This window comes from Tachypleus tridentatus, chromosome 13 (genome assembly GCF_004210375.1).
Source record: "Tachypleus tridentatus isolate NWPU-2018 chromosome 13, ASM421037v1, whole genome shotgun sequence".
NCBI classification, from domain to species: Eukaryota; Metazoa; Arthropoda; class Merostomata; order Xiphosura; family Limulidae; genus Tachypleus; species Tachypleus tridentatus.
Window position 1 is genome coordinate 80,610,237 of NC_134837.1, and position 25,594 is coordinate 80,635,830.

Sequence of the window (25,594 nt, forward strand, 5' to 3'; positions counted from 1 at the left end):
AATCAGTTTTCCCCAACCTTAGGAAGGATGTATTGAGAGGTTTAGCGGTCAGTTTTGCCTGAACAACCGATGGACTGATACTTTGTGCGAGAGTTATTCAATGTCAGCCAGATTGAGCTCAGGAACAGTGAAGTGTATCTGGAAAAGAAAGCCGCAACACCCACATTAGGGTTTTCTGGTGGGTTAAAGAAAGCCGCAACACCCACAATGGGGTTCTCTGGTGGGTTAATACAGATGAAGTTCTGTGTGTCAATGCCATTTAACCTTTTTTTTTTTACAATTCTGGGCGGTCATTTATCTGGAATGGTAAATACACTGGAAGTAGCCTAAGGTAGCAGTAAAGTTAGGGTTACATCCATCACACAACGTCTGAGAACGAGTATAATGAGTGCCAGCACATCTGAGACCACTGGTTGGAGATTATGCCTGCAATCTAGACCCAACACAGTGAACTTTTGATTGAATACCTCGATGTATTTGTGAGATCTTCGTTTTAATACAGAACTCAAACGACTCTGATCAATCCAAGAGTGACACACGTGACGTTTAGACATTTATGGACGAATCGTATTAGTCTCTAATCGATGAGATAGAAACTATTCACGCGATCTTTCTCAGCTTTTGTCAAGAGAAGCCTTTGGAATAAAGTCATAGAAGCCAAATTCTCACTTCCACATTAAATGACGCATAATATCAAAAATCCTAAACTATTTGCTCGGATGAATTTTTGGTATCATTCTACTTTATTAAAATGGATTTTGTCTGGATGACGTACAAACACTCATGTGCTTGATATTGTTTGCTGAATGAACTACCGTAATTATTTAGTGTACTTGCTGATCCTCATTTCGAAAAGCGATTTTTTTTATATGTCCAGTAAACAGTTTTGTGACTTGGAAAATATAGTTATGAAACAAAATAAAGCTTAAAAAATATTATTTTTCAAAACAAGATACACCAAATTAAAGAAATTATTTATGTACATAAACATAATTTCATATGACTTTTTATTTTGAGTTTGAACATTAGTTTAATAAAAATTCACAAATGAATTATTTGACTAAAGTACAATCCTAAAGTGAGAAGAATTATTAAAATATTTCGATGTTGACCTTGTAGTTATAGTACAGAATGTTGTTTTTTATCAAATAAATAATAATATATTAAATAAATTATGGTTTTATCCTGGTTTAGTTGCTTGTAATACCAGAGTCGCAGAATCAATAGACTTTATTAAAAATAACATAATAGGATAAACACGTAAAACAGCCAATGGAATAAAAGTAAGTTCTCCAAGGTTCAAACGAGGACAATAGCTTCGTTACCAGAGTGTATTTAAACGCAGTAATTTCTTTTTTAAAAGTCTTTTTATACGGTATTTTTTCACGTTATTCAAGAAATATCCCATATAACTAAGACACTGATTTATAAACCACCAGAAACTCTTTATCGCTATTATTGTACAATACTGCTACCTATCGACGGTCACTCGCATTAACATAGATGGTGTCGATGACGTGTACAGGTCCAGTCCGTGGAATAAAGAGTAGTTCTGTGACACCTGGGAGATATCCTGCCCAACACAGAATAAAATGATCAATTGAACAGTTATTTTGGTATAATTTTAATTAAAATCCAAGGAACCAAACCAAACAAAAATAAACTAGCAAAAGAGATCAATAACCATTTATAAGTTAATAGCTGCACGTGGTCACGTGGAGTATGTGTTCTTTCATATACAAGGGAACGTAAGCGGCGAGCCATTTTTCAAAAAACTTCATATAACGTATCTCAAAACTGAAATAAAAGTTGCAACTTCTGTCTTTTTGGCCTTTTAAAACTAGATAGCATTTATTAACTTTTTATTTTACACTCAAAGTTTAGTAACGAAAAGATAACTTTTATGCTGGTTATTAATTTATAATTAGTATCCACCGAAAAAAAAAATTTCTTGCTGAAGTAAAGCATTTGGTTTCCCTAAAGCTAAACATATTTTTGTCGGTCATAGCGCTAATTAATTAGATTTCGTCGTTAAGAGTCTCCCGCTGATACAGCGGTAAGTCTACGGATTTACAACGCTAAAATCATGGGTTCGATCCCCTCGGTGGACTCAGCAGATAGACCGATATGGCAACATACTCGTTTTCAAGAATATTTCATTTTTGTACACCTATTTTCAAAATTAAATAATTTGATATGAATGACTTTGCTTTAAGAAAAAAAAATTCGTTTTCAAGAATATTTCATTTTTGTACACCTATTTTCAAAAGTAAATAATTTCCTTACCGTTCTTTAAAAACTAATCGAAATGATTGATAACACTACAAGTTGAAAAACCTGTTGTGTGTTTTACCTTCTTTCCTTCCTTTATTAAAATCCACACCGCAAACCTGTAAGATATCAACCAATTCTTAAAACTGTAAAAAATATGTAGAATCGATAAACAGTGAAAAAACACATAATTTTTTTAACAATGCTTTTATATATTTTAATCAAAACAGTAAACAAATAATGGTTTTATAAATAATAATTTATTGAATAGCTTAAACGTACTGTCTATATTGTAACATTTATAAAATGTGCATATAGCAGTACATAAATAAACTAATCTCGCCAGGAATGTGATGATAAAATTTTAACAAAATCATGTATAATTATCCAAAAGTATAAATGGTGTCATTTTAAAGACAAAATGTTTGTGATCAGAGCATTGGGAATGTTCTCTCCATTAAAACAACAGATGTAAATCTAGGAAACAAGTTACAGATTTAGGGAGTTTTGATCTGGTTACTAGAAACCATAAGATACCACTATGAGTTTTGATTTGGTTGCTAGAAACCACAAGATACCACTGTGAGTTTTGATCTGTTTGATAGGAACCACAACATACCAATGTGAGTTTTGATCTGATTGCTAGAAACCACAAGGTACCACCGTGAGTTTTGATCTGATTGCTAGAAACCACAAGGTACCACCGTGAGTTTTGATCTGATTGCTAGAAACCACAAGGTACCACTGTGAGTTTTGATCTGGTTACTAGAAACCATAAGATACCACTATGAGTTTTGATTTGGTTGCTAGAAACCACAAGATACCACTGTGAGTTTTGATCTGTTTGATAGGAACCACAACATACCAATGTGAGTTTTGATCTGATTGCTAGAAACCACAAGGTACCACCGTGAGTTTTGATCTGATTGCTAGAAACCACAAGGTACCACCGTGAGTTTTGATCTGGTTACTAGAAACCATAAGATACCACTATGAGTTTTGATTTGGTTGCTAGAAACCACAAGATACCACTGTGAGTTTTGATCTGTTTGATAGGAACCACAACATACCAATGTGAGTTTTGATCTGATTGCTAGAAACCACAAGGTACCACCGTGAGTTTTGATCTGATTGCTAGAAACCACAAGGTACCACCGTAAGTTTTGATCTGGTTGCTAGAAATCACAACGCACCACTCACCGTCTACAGGCGGTTGTGGACATGACAGTAGCCTCCAAGGACATAAAAATAGAAATCTGATATTATCAACCACCTACGATTTCTGTGAAAACTATATCACCCAACGTACACCGTTTTTGTTATAGTTCTAACAGTACATTATAATAATGTAATGATATATACAAGGATGTAAGATATAAACCCAATACTATAATTCTGCTAGCCCTGCTTTTACCATTACAAGATTCTAGTTTTTCAATGTATGTATTTATTCTCTTATATATGCTAAAAAACAAAAACGAATATTTTCCTAAACAAATATTTTAATCCACTTACCACACTAAAGTGATTAAATATACAGGTCACGTACACCCGATCCTAATCATATAAAAACATTCGTTAAGAGTTAGTTACAAAAACATAAAAAATATATCACAACTAAAATTCTTAACCTTATTTCGCTCGTTTTGTTATACAATTTATTTGGTACAAACGTAAATACATAGTGGAAAAACTATCACAAAATGTGAATGTTCTTCTCTGACTCTTAAACTACGATATAATCAAAATTAAGCAAATCAGTTTTGCGTTGCGAAAAGATAAGAACAATTATGTAAAGAAGACGGCGATGTCGAGAAAACCCAGTTGTAGATAAATATATATGCAAAAACGGCTCGTTTGGGTTGAGAAAATATTTTACGTTGAAGAGCGAACAACGTTTCGACCTTCTTCGGTCATAGTCAGGTTCACGTCAGCTTCCGGCCAGTTACCTCTTTCTTTCTTTGTGAACCTGACGATGACCGAAGAAGGTCGAAACGTTGTTCGCTCTTCTACGTAAAATATTTTCTCAACCCAAACGAGCCGTTTTTGCATACATAAAGAAGACGGCGTTTATCCCAAGGTTAAATATATTGTTATTTAAGGGCTACGTGTGCATAGCCATCCTTAGTTTTGTGCTAACAGACTAGAATGAAGGCAGCTAGCTAGTCAACAGCACCTAACTGTCGAGTTTTTCTTGTCTGGCTGAATAGTGGGATTTGATCGTCACATTTATAAGGAATCCACACCTCCAAAGTGTGAGTGAGTGTTTTGTGGTAACCATCAACCCTCGAATTCTGGCTTATTAGTTAGCGTGAAAGAAACGTTTCCCCTTCTTTAGTTTATGCCGTTTTATCCACATCGCCACGTTTAAAAATTTATAATTATTTTAATTATATAAACTAGGATTACTGTGAGTGCTTCATTCTAGGCTGTGTCACTCTTTTACCATTTTCATCTATCTGAGACCTTGGATAGTTCAGACTGACTTTTCAAAAGTGCACTACATGATTGTTATCGATTAACATATTATATAGCTCAGGTGAGTAAAGCGGTTTATATACATAAGAACCTATATAACGTTATGTAATTTATTTATTGATTGACTGATTTTGAATTTCGCGCAAAGCTACACGAGGGCTGTCTGCGCTAGCCATCCCTAATTTAGCAGTGTAAGACTAGATGGAAGGCAACTAGTCAACACCACCCACCGCCAACTATTGGACTACTCTTTTACCAACGAATAGTGGGATCGACCGTCACATTATAACGCCCCCACGGCTGAAAGGGTGAGCATGTTTGATGTGACGGGGATTCGAACCCGCGACCCTCAGATTACAAGTCGAGTGCCTTAATCACTTGGCCATGCTGGGCCAAATTTTTTTATTGAACAGACTACTAACAATAACTATAGTAATTAGGTTAAATTCATCACAGTCTTCTTATAATCACGTCGCTCGGTGAGTTAATGGTAAGCTTACAGGCTTATAACGCTTAAATCCGGGGCTCAACTTTCCGTGGTGGACAATGTGCATATATTTCCTATGTAGGTTTGTGCTAAAAAATAGCAACTATTATAACAACCTGATTTATGATTAATAAGTAATTTAAGTTAGGTTTTGGGTATCTATCCTTAATAAGTATTACTTTTTGTATTTTTACTCCATCATTGGTAGCTTTGTTTTCATTACCTATAATTAATACAGAAAACTTTCTAACCATTTAGTGAAGGGTGAAGTTTTTATGATATTTGAATATACTAGCGCACTCTGTCGGTAACTACAAAACTTAAAATCGAATAGTTAACTCCAGGTGTACATCAGGGACTAATGACAAATGTGAATTTAGTGATAATGACTTCAGTGTTAAATGAAAAATAGTTGCAAGACATACAGACGTGACCAGTTACGGATATTACATGTCACACACGGATAGAAATAGAATTAGTTAGCTGCAAAAAAAAACAAACCAGGGTTAATAATTCAGTAGTTGTCATGTTATTTAAGCTGCCAAACGTATTTTAAATTAAATTAAAAATTAGCATACATAGCTACTCGTTTTAATTCGAAATTAACAACCAAGCTCGAGCTTAAACAACAGTTTTTTATCATCGTCTGTTTTTTTTTGGCGTAAGAGTAGATATATTTTCTTCGGTTTGCTTTGTTCAGTCACTTACATGAGAATGAATTTAGGAACTGTTAAATAAAAGCGTTTGCATGAAATCTTCATGTCTCATTTAAATGTGATGATCAGATTAGTGTGACGTGGGAAGAATAATTACGTATTTTCTGCAATGAAAACATGGTTGATGTGTGCTGATATTTTAAGGTATTACACTATGTCACAATATTTTTACTTTTTCTTGTTCCTGGGCAGAAAGTGTTATTTTCCAATTGCTTATGCCTAAAGTAAATGGAAAAGACCTATTTTTCTTTTCAACCTTTGCTTTTGTGACCTGGATAATGAAATTTAGAAATTTACTCATTTTCAGAACATTCCAGATAGATTCAGTGCTGAGTAGCTGATAGAGAATTTTCTCGAACTTACAAGAATTTTCAAGAACCTTATAGAATTTTCTTGAACTTTCCATAGTAATATATATACAGGAGCTCACCACTCACCACTTCAGTTTAGTTCTAGCTGCCTAAGTGAACACATAGACCTATCTGATTTTATGAGAAATGCCATCAAGAAGCTGCAAGCATTCTCCAGACGCATTCTGCTATGTATGTGGACAATTTATCAAGACAAGAGCGAAAAAGTACTCTGTGACAAAATCTGCTAAAATGTATGAAGCCTACAAGGAATCACTGGCCACAACAGACCGAGTTCTCTGTGGGGAGGCACCAGAAGGTATTGTTCCCACCATTTCACTTAAAATTGAGTCTTATGAAACAATTTGTCACATATCTTGAAAAGGAGTCTGCAGCCTTCAAGTACCTTCGAGACTTCTTCACTAAGCTGCCTGAGGCAGAGGTCAAAGCTGGTGTCTTTACTGGACCACAAATAAAGAAGATCCTGGAGTGCACAGAATTCCCCAAGAAGCTCAGTAGGAATGAAACAAAAGCATGGGGCAGCTTTGTCGCAGTGGTTCGGGGCTTCTTGGGCAATCACAAGGCCGAAAATTATGTGGAACTGTTGAGGCTCTGGTAAAGAACTACACGAAATGGGCTGCAGGATGACCCTGAAAGTTCACATCCTTGACGCTCATCTTGATAGATTCAAGGAGAACATGGGAACATACTCAGAGGAGCAAGGCGAGCGCTTCCACCGAGATATACTGGACTTTGAACGCCGCTGCCAAGGAGCATATAACGAAAACATGATGGGAGACTATATTTGGGGGCTATTAAATGTACGTGAAAGTGATTTACATTACAGTCGTAAATCTCGAAAAACTACTCACTTCTAAACATTTTTGTGTAACTTTAGTATAAATACATGTATACCTTGATTCATACGTTGTTTTATTCAGACCTTATGTAAATGAAAATGTGCAAATTTTCCCGTTTTTACATATAAAATATGTTAATTTCTAAATTTCGTTATCCAGGTCACAAAAGCAAAGTTTGAAAGAAATAATGGCCATTTTCTGTACTTTTACAACATAAGCAATTAAAAAATAACACATACTATCCAGGAACAAAGTTTGTGTTACGTAGTGTTATTAATAATATTTAAGTTGTTTCTAAATTGCGAAGCAAATGAGGTTGAAGTGGCATTTAATAAAATAATGATGCAAAATACATAATAGACTGTCTACGTTATGTCTACCACAACTAGTGAAACCCGATCTTTAATGTCATAAGCCCTCAGATTTACTGCTGAGCCATTAAGGTATCTATACATTAAATATTATTACTAATTTTAGGAACTGTTTCTAAACACTGGTAACTGTTGAACCAGATCGGAAGATGGTTGATTTGTTGTAAAAACTGTAAGCGGCATTTTTATATGACCATAATAAATCTATCTACATATATATACATAATGCTACGCAATATATTAATTGCTCATAGGCGATTAAAATAAGCATTTTAAAACAATAATGAAATTGATGTAAATCAGAAATAATATAATAAAACTGACTCTCAAAATTATGTTTCCGACAACACGAAATGATAATGGAGACATAATTTTGAGTTTCGATTTCATTTTATCATTTCTGATTCATATATATGTATATACAGTTAAAATTTCCAAGACCTGATATCACCGCCTCTTTTATAAACGTGACTAAAAATATCAGCTAGAATTACAGGAGAAAAACCACGACAAAAAAAGGAAACTTTTACCTGATCCTTGAAGTCTGTCTCCTGAAACTGAAAAATGAAACAAGATAACAGTTCTAGTAGCATGTGTAAAAACAATTGTTAACCTGAAACAAATAACATTTATTTTTAAAAGGGAATTTATAGCATAGAAGAAACTCTAAAATGTTCTATAATCTACTTATATCGTAAAATGATAAAATAGCAGTGTTAACCAGGAAACATTTTTTTTTTCCAAAGTCTAAATGTGTACGAGAAACATTTAAACATTTGCCATATTCTTGTACGATATTTGCTACTTGCGGTTGTATTGTTAGTGTTGTATTTGATGCCTGTTTCAGGTTCTAATTGTTTTGTTAGCTTAATGTTAGATCTCATATCTGTTTCAAATTCCAATTGATTTGTGAGTTTAGTGCTAGATCTAATGTCTGTTTCAACTTCTAGTTAACTTGTGAGTTTAATGTCAGGTTGGTGTCAGATTTAATGCATGTTTCAACTTCTAGTTGTGAATTTAATTAGTATCTAATGTAGTCTCCATACATGCCAGCATTTGTGACATTAAAGTCAGATTTGATATCTATTTGAATTCTAGTTTTCAGTCTAGACACTAGAGGTATCTACTTTAAATCTGGATGCTGTCGTGTCTATTAGTCTAGTCTCTAAAAATTTTAAATCTGGTGGCTGTCATGCCTATTAGTGTCACAGTGAGTGAAGCTTGATGGGAATGTTTCGGAAAACAAACCTGAAAGTAAATCAAACTTGGTGTAAGTGTGGGAATGTTTCGGAAAATAAACCTGGTTTGATTTGTTTTGAATTTCACGCAAAGCTACACGAGAGCTATCTGCGCTAGCCGTCCCTAATTTAGCAGTATAAGACTAGAGGGAAGGCAGCTAGTCATCACCACCCACCGCCAACTCTTGGACTACTCTTTTACCAACGAATAGTGGGATTGGCCGTCACAATATAACGCCAACACGACTGAAAGGGCGAGTATGTTTGGTGTGACGTGGATTCTAACCCTCGACCCTCGGATTACGAGTCGAGTGTCTTAGCCACCTGACCGTGCCGGGCCTAGGGGAAAAGAGTGTAGTCTCCATTTTGTATATAAACATATTGAAAATTTGGATCGATTATTTACATAACGGAGTCCAAGATATACTGGAAATCAAGAAAAGTTCCCCGCTGATACAGCTATAAGTCTATTGATTTACAACGCTAAAATAATGGGTTCTATTCTTCTCGGTGGAGTCAGCAGATAGCCCAATGTGGCTTTGCTGTAAGAAAACACACATAAGTAAAGCTAACGTAAAGTTAAATTAAGAATTTAAAGGGAGTTCAGTATCTAACGTAGTTTTATAATATCTAACAGTTGTTGTGTGAGTGTCAAGAAAACTGAACTTTGAGATGCAATTATTAGCTGTCTTCTTTTTTATTATTATAAATAAATAACACAACCGTAAGATGAGACTTCCAGTACTTACCGCTAAAGATCTGCATTTCACATGGGCCTCTTCCGTTTTATTCAAAGTCTGGATCGAAGAAAAGTATTGTTTTTAGTATTTGAACGTTTTAACACGGAACTAACCATTAACAAGATAAACGTCTTAAATATTTTAAACAAGGACATAAAAAATAATATATTAATAGCTCAATAAATTAACTGTATGACAACTATAAAACATTGTAGTTCATAAAAACAATAAGTTGATAATACCAATATTTCTACACGCACAATAATTTTTTGTATAAGGTTAAAAGCAAAACCATAAGAGCTAATAAACGATATGAAATTTAAATTTATGAAAACTTTGCAAAAAGACTGGAAGCCTAACATATTGGATGTTGAAGAATTTTCATATATACATATAAAATGTGCAATCCATTTTTCAATAAGTTGAGAAGATCAGAATCATTGTGGAGAATTGCACACTAACCTTTGGGTAAAGAGGGCTTGAAATAATATTAACAACTCACTACTCGTGCCCTTTATGTACACACTGGCAGGTGATGGACTTGAACGTAAACTCCTTATGTTCTGGTACTTTAAAGTTTGTAAACTTACAAATGTATATAAATTTGACTTACATTGTCCTTCGCCGCAGTGGCACATCTGAGATGTATGGTTCATCGAATAACGTGCTATTATCATGGATAATTAAACAATTTGTCTCATTTTCAGAAATAATAACAGTTCTGTGTTTTCACCCAATAAATAAGAATGTTTTGCTCCAAGTAAAGCCTTCATGTTATTCAACGTTCAACATTGTAAAACTGACCATTGTTACAGTAAAGAACGAAATACAAAGTTAATTATTAAAAACAACGAAGTGATCCGTTTATGGGAGTGTTATCTGACTTCTCATCTTCATTGTTGAAAGGAACGGAATAACAACATCGTAATTTATACATAACTTTAAAAAAAATTTAAATGTACGTTTTATATACAAAACATAGAACCACACGTGCGTTTCTGTGGACGCCATTTGGCTCTCAAGAGAAAACTAGATTACTATGACATAATTTTAGTATTATAAGGAGATAAAACACAATGCATATAAAGATTTTGGACCAAAATCTTATTTAGTATGTTTTAAAAATAACAATCATATGCCTTACCTCCATGTCCAGACCAATACGCTCAAAGTGTTCTAAGTATTTGTCGAATTCTATATCTCCATTATCGAGAATCTGTATTCCAATCATATATAAAATTAGTGATGCTAAAAATTGAGTGTTTTTTTTCTCATAATTCTATTTAAATGACCTTAAAATATATATGGTTGAGTAAATATTTCAGAAAGTTGTCATTTGATGTATATATGCATATGCCACATGTACAAAGAAATCAGCTTGAGATAACGTTATATTGTTCATAAAATTGTCTAAATCTATTAAGGATATAAAATTAAATAATGCGATACACACGGTAAGCTCAAATCACTAGCTGCTCAGTCTCATGATAGACTATAAATTAGCTGCCTAAGTGGCTGGGGTACTAACAAGGAAGAAAGATATGACCACGATAAACAATAACATAAAAAAAAGAACTTACCCATCCAAGCTTTCTTAACATGCAGAGGCTGATGCCTGATATATAGTCCTGTAATAAATTAAAGCAAAGCGTCTAGTACATTAAATATTTATGAAAAGGTGGTAAATTTATAAAAGATCTCTTGAATTGACAGAGAAGGTCATGTATTGTTTAGGAAGAGGGAGGGAAAGGACAAGTTCAACAGCTAAGACAGCTCTCAAACCAAACATGCACACTCAGTGCACTGATACTCTTCTTCTATCTGCACCCCAGAGACACAGCGGTATGTCTGCTGACTTACAATGCTATAAACAAGGTTTCGATACCCTTGGAAGGCAGGGCACAGATAGCCCAATGTGTAGCTTTGTCCTTAGCTTCCAACAAACAAACAAACTCTTCTGAATGGTTTAAGCCCTCTCCGATCTTAATGTTACTTTTTATAACATTCTAACTTCACAGAACAGCTTGTCACTCTTTAAAAAAAAGCCTTCTGAAAATAAATTACGTACGCGACCAATAGCTGTTGCAAAAAGTGTAAGACGAAAAACAAATTTGTCGATTTCCATTAGTATGATTATAATGTATTTGGTTTGTTTGGACTTAAGAACAAAGCTGCATAATGGGCTACCTGTGCTATGTCCATTACGGGTATCGAAACTCGGTTTTAGCGGTGTGAGTCCGCAGACACACCGCTGTTCCACCGGGGCGGCAATTATAAGGTACTTAGCTAAACCTGATGACGAAACTTCTGGTTAAGGAAACAAATATAACTATTAATATGCAGATAAATGAATTACTCGATAAAGAGAGAATTATTCGTTTCTAGTTAATGTAAAGTTTCAGGAACATTTTCGCTCTTTATCGAAATTATTGATAAAAAAAACGTTAGGTTAAAGGTCAAACATACTGATTTGCTCCTTAATAACACACGTACAGCTGGTACTCCCAAAAACCAGTGACAAGGTTGTACGTATATTTTTGAGATTAGCTCATTAAGTATACACAAAATGAATAGATGTATTATGAAAGATAATGTACTCACATCTACATGTGCATGTGGAGCCACCTGGCGTTCACATCGCTGCCATACTTTGTTGTCATTAACCTATACAGACAGCAATATTCTTATAGATAGAAACTATAAAAATATACGAAACTTGTTCTTAGATTAACTGTAAAACTCAAAAACTAAACTATGCTTAAGCATACAATTTCTACTGTGTGAAAAAAAGTGTTGTTTTTTTCCCAGATTCCGATTTTCTGGCTCAAACCGTTTATATTTTATTAAATTCCATCATTCCTATATCCATTTTCAAAGAGATACATTGAATGTATCAGTTTATGAATATTTGTGAAAAATCAGCGCCACTAGTAACATCATATAATCAGAAGAAAATGTATTAGCGAAACATACTTAAAACGTCAAACTAAAACTATGAAAGGTAGAGGTGAACTTCACGAAGTTTTTGTAGCTTTGTTTCTCATCAGTTAGTCGTCTGCTATTGAACTGTAATCCATTCTCTTCTTCAAAGCTTTCGATCACAAAAGTTGCCGACAAAAATCTATTATTTAACCTTGTATTTGTTTCCTAATGAAGCATGCAGTACTGTGCAAAAGTGTTAGGAGAAAAGAATATTTGGTCATTTTATGGAGCTGGTTTGTTTATGCCATTACAGCATGCAAATTTCAGCATTATGGTAATGCTTCACTGACCTCTGATAACAACTGAATGAGCCAGGGTGAGAATACTTGTCACTTTTTATAATTCCCATATACTTGTATCAAGGGTATGTCATAAGGATTCTGTTTGAATGAACATACTGATTAAATTTACGGTCTGAAAGAGCTGTCATGATACTACGTATGGTGTTTTGACTCTATAGAAAGAAGCTAGAAATGAGTTAGCATATGGTACCAGCATTTTCTGGAAGAAATGAATTTAATAGTACACCACAAATAAACCTTGATAGCAACAGTGTTTAAAGCTATATATTAAGTTTTGTTGTCATGCCACAGCCCAAAAAACATAGAGAATTGTCAGTAGACTAGAGAGATCACATAAAAGCTTTACCTGATGGTGGTTCAACTCTCCGAGAAATTGCTACAGACATGAAATGCTCCTCAAACACTATCAAGTGCACCCTAGATCGTGAGACCTAGACAGGTAAATTGGAAAGGAAGAGGCAGAAAACCTAAACGTAATGATACTGATGTTAAGTATCTTCGTTTACGTAGCCTTAGGTACAGAAGGAAGAGTGACACTGATCTCAAGTATGAGATTAACAACCATGTACCAAATGACAGAAAAGTGTCCACATCTACAGTATAAAGAATACTTAACTAGATTGGAATATTTGGTCGTGTAGTAGTTAAAAAACCTTTACTTCAATCTTCAAATATTGTCATGATACCGAAATTTGCTATAAATTACAAAAACTGGACTGTTGGTGATTGGAAAATAAGTGAGTCTAAGTTTAAAATAGCTGGTTCAAAGTATAAGAAAGATGAAATATACTAACCTCAATGCACATCACCTAGTATGAAGAATGTGAGAGGCAGTGTATTGGCTTGTGGGTATTTTTCTGCTGAGGTAACAGAAGATATTTGCAAAATAGATGGAATAATGTACCGTCGCAAGTACCATCAGATGCTTATTCCTTATGGTATAATCCAATGGTTTACGTATTATTGCTGAAGGATTCTAGTACCAAGGAGATAATGACCCCAAATACTTATATAACTTATGCGGAGACTATTTAGTTAAGAACAAAGCTCCTAGAGTCATTCAAATGATGCAATGTCCCCACAGAGCTCAGATCTCAACCAAATTGAGTAGATTTGGGATTTGATAAATCAAAAACTTCACAAATCAAAAGTTACTTCCAAAGAAACTCTGTAGAAGTGATTAAGAGACATATGGAGTAAACTCCCAAAGGACACTTTGATTAAATATGTTACAACAACGCCTGAAAGAGTGTCTGCATTTATTAAAGCAAAAGGGGAACACATATTATGAACTGTTTGCTGAACTGAAACACTTCCACTGAGTTTATGTTGTACTAAATAGGAAGATCAGTAAAATGTTGATGTTTGACCCATGATTTACCTTCCATTTTCTTTTTGAAATAGCCTGAAATATAATTTTTGACTTTGTCCCATCACTTTCGTACAGTACTGTATATGTATATATTTATATGAATATTGTGGAAAAAAATTATGTTTATCCACTTGAGAAATGTATTATTCTCTAAAGGGTGATACATGGCGACATACTGTCCTTATACAACAATGTTATAATTTCGTTAGTTTGTATATATATATATATATACGTAGGCTTACATGATGTCAAGGAAACCACTTTAAGAAAGCATATATATATATATATTGTAGTAATACCAATATGGGCATTAAAATCTTTTATTTAAAATACGTGTAACAACCTTTCGACCTGTTTAGATCATTATCAGGTCCTCATCTTAAACTGATGATGTAATCTATTACTTGTTTTGTGTTTTAAATAAAAGGTTTTAATACTCACATAAATATTTCTACTATATATATAATGTATATATATATATATATACTTTAAAATACTACGGATCCATGTATTCATAATAAAATATTATCTCAAACAGATATTTATAGTTATTTAAAATGATTCGTAATTGAAATTTTGAATTTCGATTCTGTACTTTTATCAGGGAACGTAGTGTAGTCAGTACTTATAAACTAAATTACTATCTTCGCTCAGGTTTTTTAAAATTATTTATAAGCGTTTTCACAGCACTGCCTTACCTCTGGTAGGTCTAAGGGTGTCTTCAGCGGCTCACATAAACCCCAGTTCTCGGATAGAAGAGTCGGCTCCTGTAAATTTCAGTTAAATATTTTATTAGATTTTCACAAATTCGATACAAATTTCTTTAAAATTTTTACAGCACTCTTAAAATGTCAAATAGACCTTGAAGTAGTAAGAACGTATCAAGAACTTTCCTTTGAAGAACACAGGGACAACGTGCGTACACAATCAGAACAAGTGTAAATTAGTCTATATATAAATTAACAGCAATACCTCTCGTAATACTCTTTCAAATAATTATGAAAATATTGATTGCCACATACTGCCACAAGCTCGTTACGAAGATACTTAAGGAATGGTATACTGCTTCATAGCAATACGTTTTAGAAAACTGATTTGGTTTGGTTTTTGAATTTCGCGCACAACTACACGAGGGCTATCTCAGCTAGTCGTCCTAATTTAGCAGTGTAAGACTAGAGGGAAGACAGCTAGTTATTACCACCAACTCTTGGGCTACTCTTTTACCAACGAATAGTGAGATTGACTGTCATATTATAATACCCCCACGGCTGAAAGGACGAACATGTTTGGTATGACAGGGATTCAAACCCAAGACCCTCAGATTACGAGTCGGAGCGTTATAATGTGACGGTCAATTCCACTATTCGTTGGTAAAAGAGTAGCCCAAGAGTTGGCGGTGGGTGGTGATGACTAGCTACCTTCCCTCTAGTCTTATACTGCTAAATTAGGGACGGCTAGCACAGATAGCTCTGGAGTAGTTGTGTGCGAAATTCAAAAACAAACAAACAAGCTTAAAGTCTACTCACTTGAATGACTTTTATGGAAGCAGTGAGTTTTGTTTTAATCATTTCACTTGAGACTTTTTTTTATAAAAACTGAATCGTCTTTCAATTGATGAATTTGATATTTCCTTTTTTATACAATGAAGTGGTTTTATGGTTTTATTCTAAATAAACAAACGAAAACACGAGTCAAGTCTAACATGGAAGCCTGCTACTTGAAAAGCCACATAACACCGATGTTACTCTACATTAAAAATAAAAGTTCCAGAAGTTAATTTCCTGGATTATTGGTTTATAAATGTATCTAGGTTTATCTAAGAAATTTGTGCAGACTCACCTGTGTGTGTTTATATATAGTGTATACTCCAGTCAATAATAGGTTTATTCCTTACAGTGAAGTTTACCTTAATTTTTCTGTTGACTATTCTGATTTTAAACGGCCTCTCCAAGCAATCAGTGCAACCATGCTTTTACCGAATTCTTTATGTAGACTTCAAGTTTTTCTTAATTTGTCGTAAATATCCGAGATACGAGACCAACTGTTTTACAATAATAGTTGTATTTATGAGCTACAAGTCGTTCATTTCATGACTAAAAAACTGGTCTTTCCCACAACTAAAAGAATTATGTTCGTTTGTCTGTCATTAAGTACAAAGCTGTACAATGGTTAATCGGTAACGTGTCCACCAAGAGTATCAAAACCAAACTTGTAACGTTGTAAGCCATCAGTTTTATTTCTAAGCCACTGTTTCGAGGGGAAAGAGGGAGTCATGTTCTTTCTATAACGAAGTGGTTTCAAGTGTACTATTTTTCTATCGGCAAAACACGCGTAAAGTTGTTAGACTCTGGGCACAGCCGGAGGTTAAAGACCCCGGAACAAGGCGATTCATCTTTATAAACGTTCAACCATAGCGAATAGACAACGTGAGTACAAAGACAAGTGCGTAGAGCATAGAGTAAGAGTGCGGGTATCACCGTACTTGAGCTAAAAAAAACATGTTAAATTGTTTAGCATTATTGTAGTTTGAGCGTTTTTATCCGAGAGGTTTAATTCAGTTCGTTTATCCGGTTTGAAGCTATTTCAGGTTGTTATTTTGTGTCCCTAAAAATTATTGTACAGATAAATGTTTGGTTATAGTTGTTACTGTGTGTATAGGTATATAGCCATGATTCATAATTTATTAGTAATGAAAAGAAGAGTATGTTTGTTGACGTACATACAAAAACATCTATATATGTATATCTATGTCACAATTGATGCTAAAACGGTTTATATGCTTCCATTGTTGAATGTTTTATGAGAAAACATTCTAAAACCAAAACTTGAAATAACATGATACGTTAAAGAAATATATATACAAATGTAACATTGAACATTAAAAAAACAAACTTTCAATGACTCAAAAGTACGCTTGATGGGTTAGGTAGTAATTCGAGGTATCAATCTTTCGGTGGGCACAGCGCAGATAGCCCATTGTTCAGCTTTGCACTTATACAAATAAACAAGTGTTAACAATAAAAAGACATGTTATGTTATTTATAAACTAAAACCAGAACTGACACTAAAACGGTGTACATGCAATTTTCATTGTTGAATGTTTTATGAGAAAATATTTGAAAGCCAAAACTTTCAATAACTTAGTACCATAAAGAAATATTTAGAACGAATGACACAGTTCTTTAATTTGATTTTTATATTTATTATTTAAAATTCGATACAGAATGGACAACAAAACTTTCGCGATAGTAAATAGTTTCGATTTTAGGGTGTTTTGTTTTATCGAGTAAGACAAATATCTTGTTCATTTGATGTAAATGACAACATGACATCAAATTGTTTTTGTTATAAATTCTTCTACATCTGTTAAAGGACTACTACACTCACCATGTTTTTTATATCTAGGATAGTTTCATTGCTTTCGTTTGTAGGAGCCGCCAACGTTTCGGAGAAAGTCTGTAAGAACACTGCAAACATTGCTACTAAAATAACAGGAGAATCCATTGTTGTGATAGTGGTAAGTTAGACTTGGAGCGGTGGTTACAGACTACTAGCACGTCAGAAAACGAACTTGAACTGGAAATTTCACTGAACATTAAGGTTCAAGTTCTCGAGGATAGCCGTGACTTTTCAGACGTTACCTTTCAAACTTAAGTTTTTCTGTGGAATTTGTTAAACCTCGATTCGGAATGCAGTTAAGCGAAAACAAATTGAACTGGTTAGTTTACAGCCCGAGGCAAATACGAAAACTGGTTAGAAATACCTCAATGACCCCCCTCTCCCCATCATATCCGTGTCATTATACCCCACTTTCCTGTCCTCCACAAGCCGACGTGTTGTATTGACGTTATTAGAGAGTAACTAGTCAAACGAAATACTTCGTGTCTGCCGGTGGGCTAGCGTTAAATATACAATGCTGAAATCTGGGGTTCAATTCCTCACGCTGAGCAAAGTGCAAATAGCTCAGTGTGCAGCTTTGTGCTAAAATAAAAAGAGTGACAAATGTACACCAGTTAATGAAAAGCAAAAAAAAAAAAGAAAGAAAAAGTATTACAGAGTGGGCCAGAAAGTATCTTGTAATCGCTATGCGCTCAGTAAATATTTTTGTTAATTTAAAGTTATATTTATTAAGTTTTTTTTTTTTTTAGATTTCGTGCATAGCTACACGAAGGCTATCTGCACTAGCAGTCCCTAATTTAGTAGTGTAAGACTAGAAGGAAGGCAGCTAGTCATCACCGCCAACTTTTGGGCGACTCTTTTACTAACGAATATTGGGATTGACTGTTACATTATAACGCCCCAACAGCTGGAAGGGTGGGCATGTTGGGTGCGACCGGAATTCGAACCTACGACCCTCAGATTACAAGTCGAATGCCTTAGCCCACCTGGCCATGCAGGGCCATATTTATTATGATAGTAGTTGTTTATATTAATATTAGTTAACTAACTAATACATCGTTTCGATATCCCTGCTCTTTATAAGAATTTTGCTATACAATGTTATTTTATTCGATTATTATAATTATATTTTATTTTATTAGTTTGTCATTTCAATAACTAGGATATATATATATGTATATATATTATTTTTCTCATAGAAGGCACTGCTCTCCTTAACAATACGTTACAAGTTTCATGAGTAACATATTGTCATTTTAAATTAATACGTAATGGAGGTAGGTATTTCGGTTAGTTCTTGAATTTCATCCAAAGATACTAAAGGACTACCTGCTCTAGCCATTCCTAATTTATCACTGTAAGACTAGAAAAAGGCAACTAATCATCACCTCCCATCGCCAACTCTAGAGCTACTCTTTTACCAACAAATAGTGCAATCAGCCGTTACATTATAACACCCTCGCAGGTGAATAGGGCGTGTCATTGTGCTGTCACGAGGATTCGAACCCGCGACCCTCATATTACGAGTCGAGCGCCTTAACCACCTAGTCATGCCAGGCCTCGTATGTTTGTAGTTAAGCACAAAGCTAGACAAAACCCACGTATTAGCATGGTATGTCTGCAGACATGCCGCTGTGGCACTGGGGGGCGCTCCTAAAACTTTGGTGATGTTTTAAAAAGAAAAGATATTTTCCTCGGAAGGTCACGAAAAACAACAACACTTAGTTCTTATTTACATTCTACAGTTCAGTCGATATAAATACTTTAATGGCCCCTATGGGCCAACGGTAAGCTTCCTTATTTACAGCGCTAGAATCAGGGGCTCGATACTCGTAAGTGAACACAGCAGACAACCCGCCGCGACTTTGCTGTAAGAAAGCACACACAACTATTTTAGTTTCAAATCTCACTTAAGTATCGGCTCGATTTAGTTCGTCATAGAAATAGGGATGTGCTGAATTAGCTCTTGAAATGTCATCAACACCAGCTGAAACTTGAGTATCCTTTGAAGAGCCTAGAGTAGACTTTGTAATTATAGACGACCAAAGCCATACAAATATAAACAAAAATCTCCTCAAAGACAACATGATTTATTTTCTAGAAATACGACACAAATCACTCTGAAAAATTAATTAAAAACTTGGTACACACTGGTCATTAAAACTAGGTTAGAATCGCATAGTTTAATAACTCAGAGCCAGATGACACCTGAGCAGCTGCTCCCTTTTTTCCTTTTTCCGACGGAACTGAAGAAAGGAACAGCTGCATCTATTAAGTTTAGCTGTTAGCTTTTCAGCTTAGTCTGTTTAACTTAGTCTTAGAGATCACTGAATTTATAGTTTTCAAATACACTTTGGTTACTGCCTGGTTTATATCGATGTTATCGTAGACACATTAAAATACGTTTATTCTTTGTAGTTAACAGTTACATCGTGACACTGATTTTCCGAATTCATTAAAACCGTTATAAGATTTAAGATGTTTACTGATATTTGAAATCATAAAATAATTGTTTGTTTGTTTGTTTTGGAATTTCGCACAAAGCTACTCGAGGGCTATCTTTGATAGCCGTCCCTAATTTAGTAGTGTAAGACTAGAGGGAAGGCGGCTAGTCATCACCACCCACCGCCAACTCTTGGGCTACTCTTTTACCAACGAATAGTGGGATTGACCGTCACATTATAACGCCCCCACGGCTGGGAGGGCGAGCATGTTTGGCGCGACTCGGGCGCGAACCCGCGACCCTCAGATTAACGCGCTAGGCCATGCCAGGCCCTCATAAAATAATACTAACTATATTATTTTAGCTCCAATACGACCAGGTGTTAGGACACTCGACTTATACTTTAAGGGTTGCGGGTTCGAATAGGAAAAACAAAGAATATCTAAACTCAATATTAATGATGTTAAGTTTGTTCATTTATGCTCGCCCTTTCAGCCGCGGGTGTGTTATAAAGTTACGGTCAATCCCACTATTCCTTGGCAAAATAGTAGCCCTACAGTTGGCGGTGGGTGGTTATGACTGGCTGCCTTCCTTCTAGTATTTACACTGCTAAATTAGGGAGGGCTAACGAAGATAGCCCTCGTGTAGCTTTATGCGAAATTCAAAAACAAACCAACGAAACAACTTTCAGGAACAACATTTTTCAAACAAGGAAAAGAAATAAATATACAAAAGAAGCAAATTAAATTAGATTTTACTTTTGGATCGTGTAACAACAGGTCAAACAGTCTGAACATTGAAACCTTCTAACCGAAGAGGATGTTTTTACTTTATATGTGTATATACCTCGTAAGACTCGATGTTTTCATTATCTCAGTCAGTTGACTAAGTTTTAAAATTCTTAATAAAAATATCCACGTTAAAGTCATCTTCCTATTAAAATTTAGGTCTATTGACTTGACACTAAACGGCTATGCCATTATGTGTGATTTAGTGGCTATCGCGTGTGGTTGCTGATCGGAAGGCTCGGCACACAATGTCTCAGAAAACATTCCGTTATTTCAACTATAGGTATGTTATAAAACTTTACAGTAAATCCTTGATTCGGTTCTAGGATATGAATAGGGCTCTTTTAGAGGCGAATGCTGTTGTCCTACAGTTGATCATTAGCTCAAAAGTCGAGACGACTCTACCTAAACTCAAGGCGTCTCTGACCTGGGTGTTTAGCTCACGTTCAAGTGTATAAGATGTTGTTCAAGTATGTGATAAGTTGTTTGTACGTATCTAAAAAAACCATAAAAAACAACTAAAACAGCCTTAACTTGATTGTGTTGTAAAGTCAAACGTAGTTACCAGCTACACAAATTGTCATTATGAACCTGGTAAAATTCAAAATATTATAGCTCGAAAAAGCTGCGTAGCACCGAATTGCGTTTCGCGATATAAAAACATTTCCACTTCAAGAACTTTAAAGATATGAATACTGCAACAACAAAATGAGAAGTTCGCAGTGGCAACAAGAATTATTTAAGTTAAAGTAAATTGAAAATCGCTGTTTCTGTTTATATTCTAAGCTATATATATGTGCATTAAATAATTTGTTAGAACTTTTACTGGTTTAGCCTCAAAATTTTTACTGCGTTTTATGTAATATGTTATATACATATATACTATTGTTCATCCACGTGTTAAAGGATAGGCTTAAGTAACTGATGACTTTTACAACACCTTATAAGTTTCCATTTACTTTTCCAAACTTGTATGTTTGACCCTTTAATAAGTACTTGGCATATAAAACACCTGAACTGAAGGACGATGTTTTCTAGTAAGATGTTTCCTTTGTGATGGGCAGTGTTTAGAACCTAAATATTTTAACATGTTTATTTTAATCGGCCATGATCACGTGATATTAAGGATTAAATAACGACCTTAAATTAAAGTTTTAAAATCACAATTCTTGTTCTGTAGGTCATTAACCTGTAGGAAGTCGGTAAGTTTACGTACTTACTACTCTAAAATCTGGGGTTCGATTCCTGGATATCGATAGACACAGCAAATAGCCAAACGTGGCTCTTCTCTAAAACAACCAACCAATCCATGAGTTATTTTAACAATATGAGAAACCTTTGTGTTAATTAACTTGATATACGATGTATATAAAACGTTTGTCATTGGTGCTTTTACATGACAAGTTAAGACTCGAAACAGTGCTGCTGCGGTGAGAAGTTGCCTTAAGTTAAATGGAGGTTGCGTTTCGCTACGAAAATAACATTAAGGCTCAAATATTACCAGAACTAATATTATAAATTTGCAAATCAGTTACTTAGTTTTATCATTTTATCGGCTTTGTTAATGTATAAAGATAACTTCCATCTCAACCGTCTTCCAAGGCCCGATTTCAACGTGTGCATTTTTCTAGACCTTCTTCACCATCAAAATAAACAATTTCTTAGTTTGTGAAGTATCAATTAATTTCACTCGTATCTAGTTAAAGCGCTCCTGGTGTCAAGGTTTGATTTCACGAACACACAATATTTTGAAATGTCACGAAGTAGAGTTGTTGTTTATTTTAGCAAAATATGTCTTCTAACACTATAGATATCATTGTACCTTTCAAACTATTTTATGTTGTTACACTGATGACCACCAAACAGTACGAAAGCAATTGCGTGTATAGCACAGATTAGATTGATGTCAGTGTTAGTTATGTAATAAACCTTAACCTTTCTATCAAAAACAAAGTAGAACATAAAATTCACTTCCATGTTCATCTATGTATTATAATGCGCGTTTTTAAACTTTAATATTCCGTAGAAAAGTAATTTAATTATTGTTCGTTTATTGTTTAAACTCAAAGCTATGCAATGAATTGCGTGCAGTATATCAGCCACGGGGATCAAACCCCAAATTCTATCGTTACAGGAGTTCAAGTAATTTCTTAGATAAGTTAAACAAATTAATAACATTAAAGTAATAATGAAATATAATTCAATTTCGGCACAAACATTGATGATATACGATATATTATTTTTACTGACTTATGATTGTAAATAAAATTTGTATTCTGAGATGAATAAAAATAAATAGCACTAATGAAGCGACATAATTATTACGTCCATTACTAAGTATACTAGTTATTTGGTGTTGTTTTATTGTGTGCAATGTGTGGTGTGTAACTTTATATCAAAGTCACATCAGGCCATTTGCTGTGTACATCGAGAGAAATGGAGCCCCACATTTTAGCTTTCTAAATTCGTAGGCTTACCGCAGTGTCACCAGTGATTGAGGGAAAAAATCACACGCTCACCTAAGCAAAAAAAAGAAATTCTATACGATCCTTGTAACTTACACAAAAATATTTCTCAAGCCAATTTTAAAGTTTTAGGTTTCTAGGTTTCATTTACGGTGTTTTAATGGAATTAAATAATTTAAAACATAACCTCAGATAAAGAAATATGCACTCCGTAAACACAGCGATTCACAACAGGCGAGTTCACACTTTACAAGTTAGATTCGAAACTTACAAGGTGGAATATATGTTTGTTTGTTTTTTACACTTGATTTTCTGCATAAAAGCTCAGAAGTTAATATAACATTAAAAATGTTATCCCAAACATGATCCTGGTGAGTTAATCTTGGGTGCTAATTACTCATTATAATTCTAAAGGTTTTTCCTGCTTTATAGTTGGTTGAAAGATAAAATACTAAGTAAGCTTAATAATTATATTATTAAAAGAATAAAAACGTAATCTCATTCTTATAAAACAAATTCTGAAATATACAGCACGAATAAAACAAAGTAGGGATTTCAAAGCTGCTGGTTCCACAGAAAGCATTTTCAGAAGACACATTAACTCTTTGTTCTTGTGATCTGATTCGAGTGTAAAAAACCTTTGTAGTGGAAACAGAGAGAGGGCGTTCCCAAAAAGTCTGTAATATTGTCCGAAAGACATAGACATGGCGGTAAGCTGGAGTAATCCTGGTAGGAGATTTAAGAGCTAGCGCTATGCCACACCCTTTAAATTAAGATCATTGATTAGCTTTTATCTTATAACAGTGACAATAAAAATTAAACCCAATTGCAGGCAGGTCTCAGTACACGATGGGAACAAAGAACGCTTTAATCCATACATTTGATACCTTTGCTATAGCCATCACGGCAGTAACGTGTTTTCATATAATTGTCTAATCACAATGATACGTGGATGTTTTTATACAATAAAGTTATATTAGTGAGTTGTCCTGCTAGATAAGTTAATATACTAACCAGTTATAAATTTATGTAAATTATATGCTAAATTTCTAAAAGTTATATAAACTTATGATCCGACTAGACATGTTTTAGTTCTTCAATATTTCTGTATTAAAACGTGTACAATTTGGAAGCGATTAACGTTTTTCAACCACATTTATGTGCACTACTAAAATGTGAGTATTTATTATAAAGCTGACCATAATAATGAGGCTTTAGCAGTATATAAATGAAACCCAGAACTCCATAGGCAAGGTTTTATTTAACTACATGTTGTTCTATATGGATGCTTAGAAATCTATGTTAACACGCTGTTTGTAAACAAAAGCTTTGATTTGGTTTCCTTTGTGTTTTATGTTTTTGGTAGGTTTTGTTTTTGTACAACTTATGAAATTTTTCTGTTTGTTATATGACACACACATACACATTAGCACATATATATGTATGCTTACAAATAGATACACATCCACACTATATTATTAAATATGTTGTTTGTTTGTAATTAACCACAAAGTTATCTGTGCGCTGCCAACCACGGGTATCAAACCTGGGTTTTAGCGTTGTAAGTTCGCAGATGTACCGCTGTGTCATGCCACTGGATGACATCAGCAAAAGTAATAAAACAATACATCTTCAACTAATAATAGGTCTGTTCATATCAAACTTGTATGCGAAGTCTAGAGTGAATCTTACTATACCAATGATCTATTTTTGTTTGATCTAGTTGGCTGGATCAATTATTGTAATTTGTTATGCTTACTGAAAACTGTGTAACGGTGTACATTGGTTACTTTGTTTATGGAATGTTGTTCTTAAAAGATTATAAAAGAGCCTCTGATATAAGGCAACCTTTTACTTTATTGTTATTATTTTTAACTACTTAATCCAGACCCTGAAATATGACGCATTTTTATTTTACTTTTGAGTTCTATTTTCCATCATTCACAGTTGGCTTGTTCGATTACCGAACGTTTTTTACGATAATTGAAATATGTCCGACTGCGAGAATGGGTCATTTTATTTTAGGACTTTTGCTCGAAAAGGGGAATAAAAACACGCTGAAACAGGGCAAACTTCCACTTTTTTATAACTTTTAGCTTTTAATTTGAAAATACGAGCACTTAGTCAGGAAAGTTAATCAATTATCTTCACAAAACTGGGTATGTAAGTAACATTTATGAGGTCATTTGATTAATAACAAAAGAAAGGAGAAAAAGGAATATTATCTAACACTTTTCATTATATAACTTTTGCTTCTTTAACCGGTGCCCTCGGCTAGTTTTTATAAATATTCATAGATGTAACATGGAGTCAGTTTGAGTCAAAATGTTGT

At 34.3% G+C, this 25,594-nt stretch overlaps 1 protein-coding gene across 1 annotated transcript; it reads right to left on the reverse strand.

The window, feature by feature from the left end:
• Positions 1-1,036: 1,036 nt before the first annotated feature.
• LOC143236389 (uncharacterized) lies at positions 1,037-17,833 on the reverse strand. The gene is made up of 10 exons (XM_076474656.1): positions 17,555-17,833; positions 14,866-14,934; positions 12,113-12,175; positions 11,092-11,139; positions 10,656-10,727; positions 9,521-9,568; positions 8,064-8,090; positions 3,787-3,828; positions 2,354-2,390; positions 1,037-1,573 (listed from the first exon to the last, which is right to left on the reverse strand). The coding sequence occupies exons 1-10, from the start codon at positions 17,669-17,671 to the stop codon at positions 1,476-1,478; spliced, it is 621 nt and encodes a 206-aa protein (XP_076330771.1). The 5' UTR covers positions 17,672-17,833; the 3' UTR covers positions 1,037-1,475.
• Between the last annotated feature and the right edge of the window lie 7,761 nt (positions 17,834-25,594).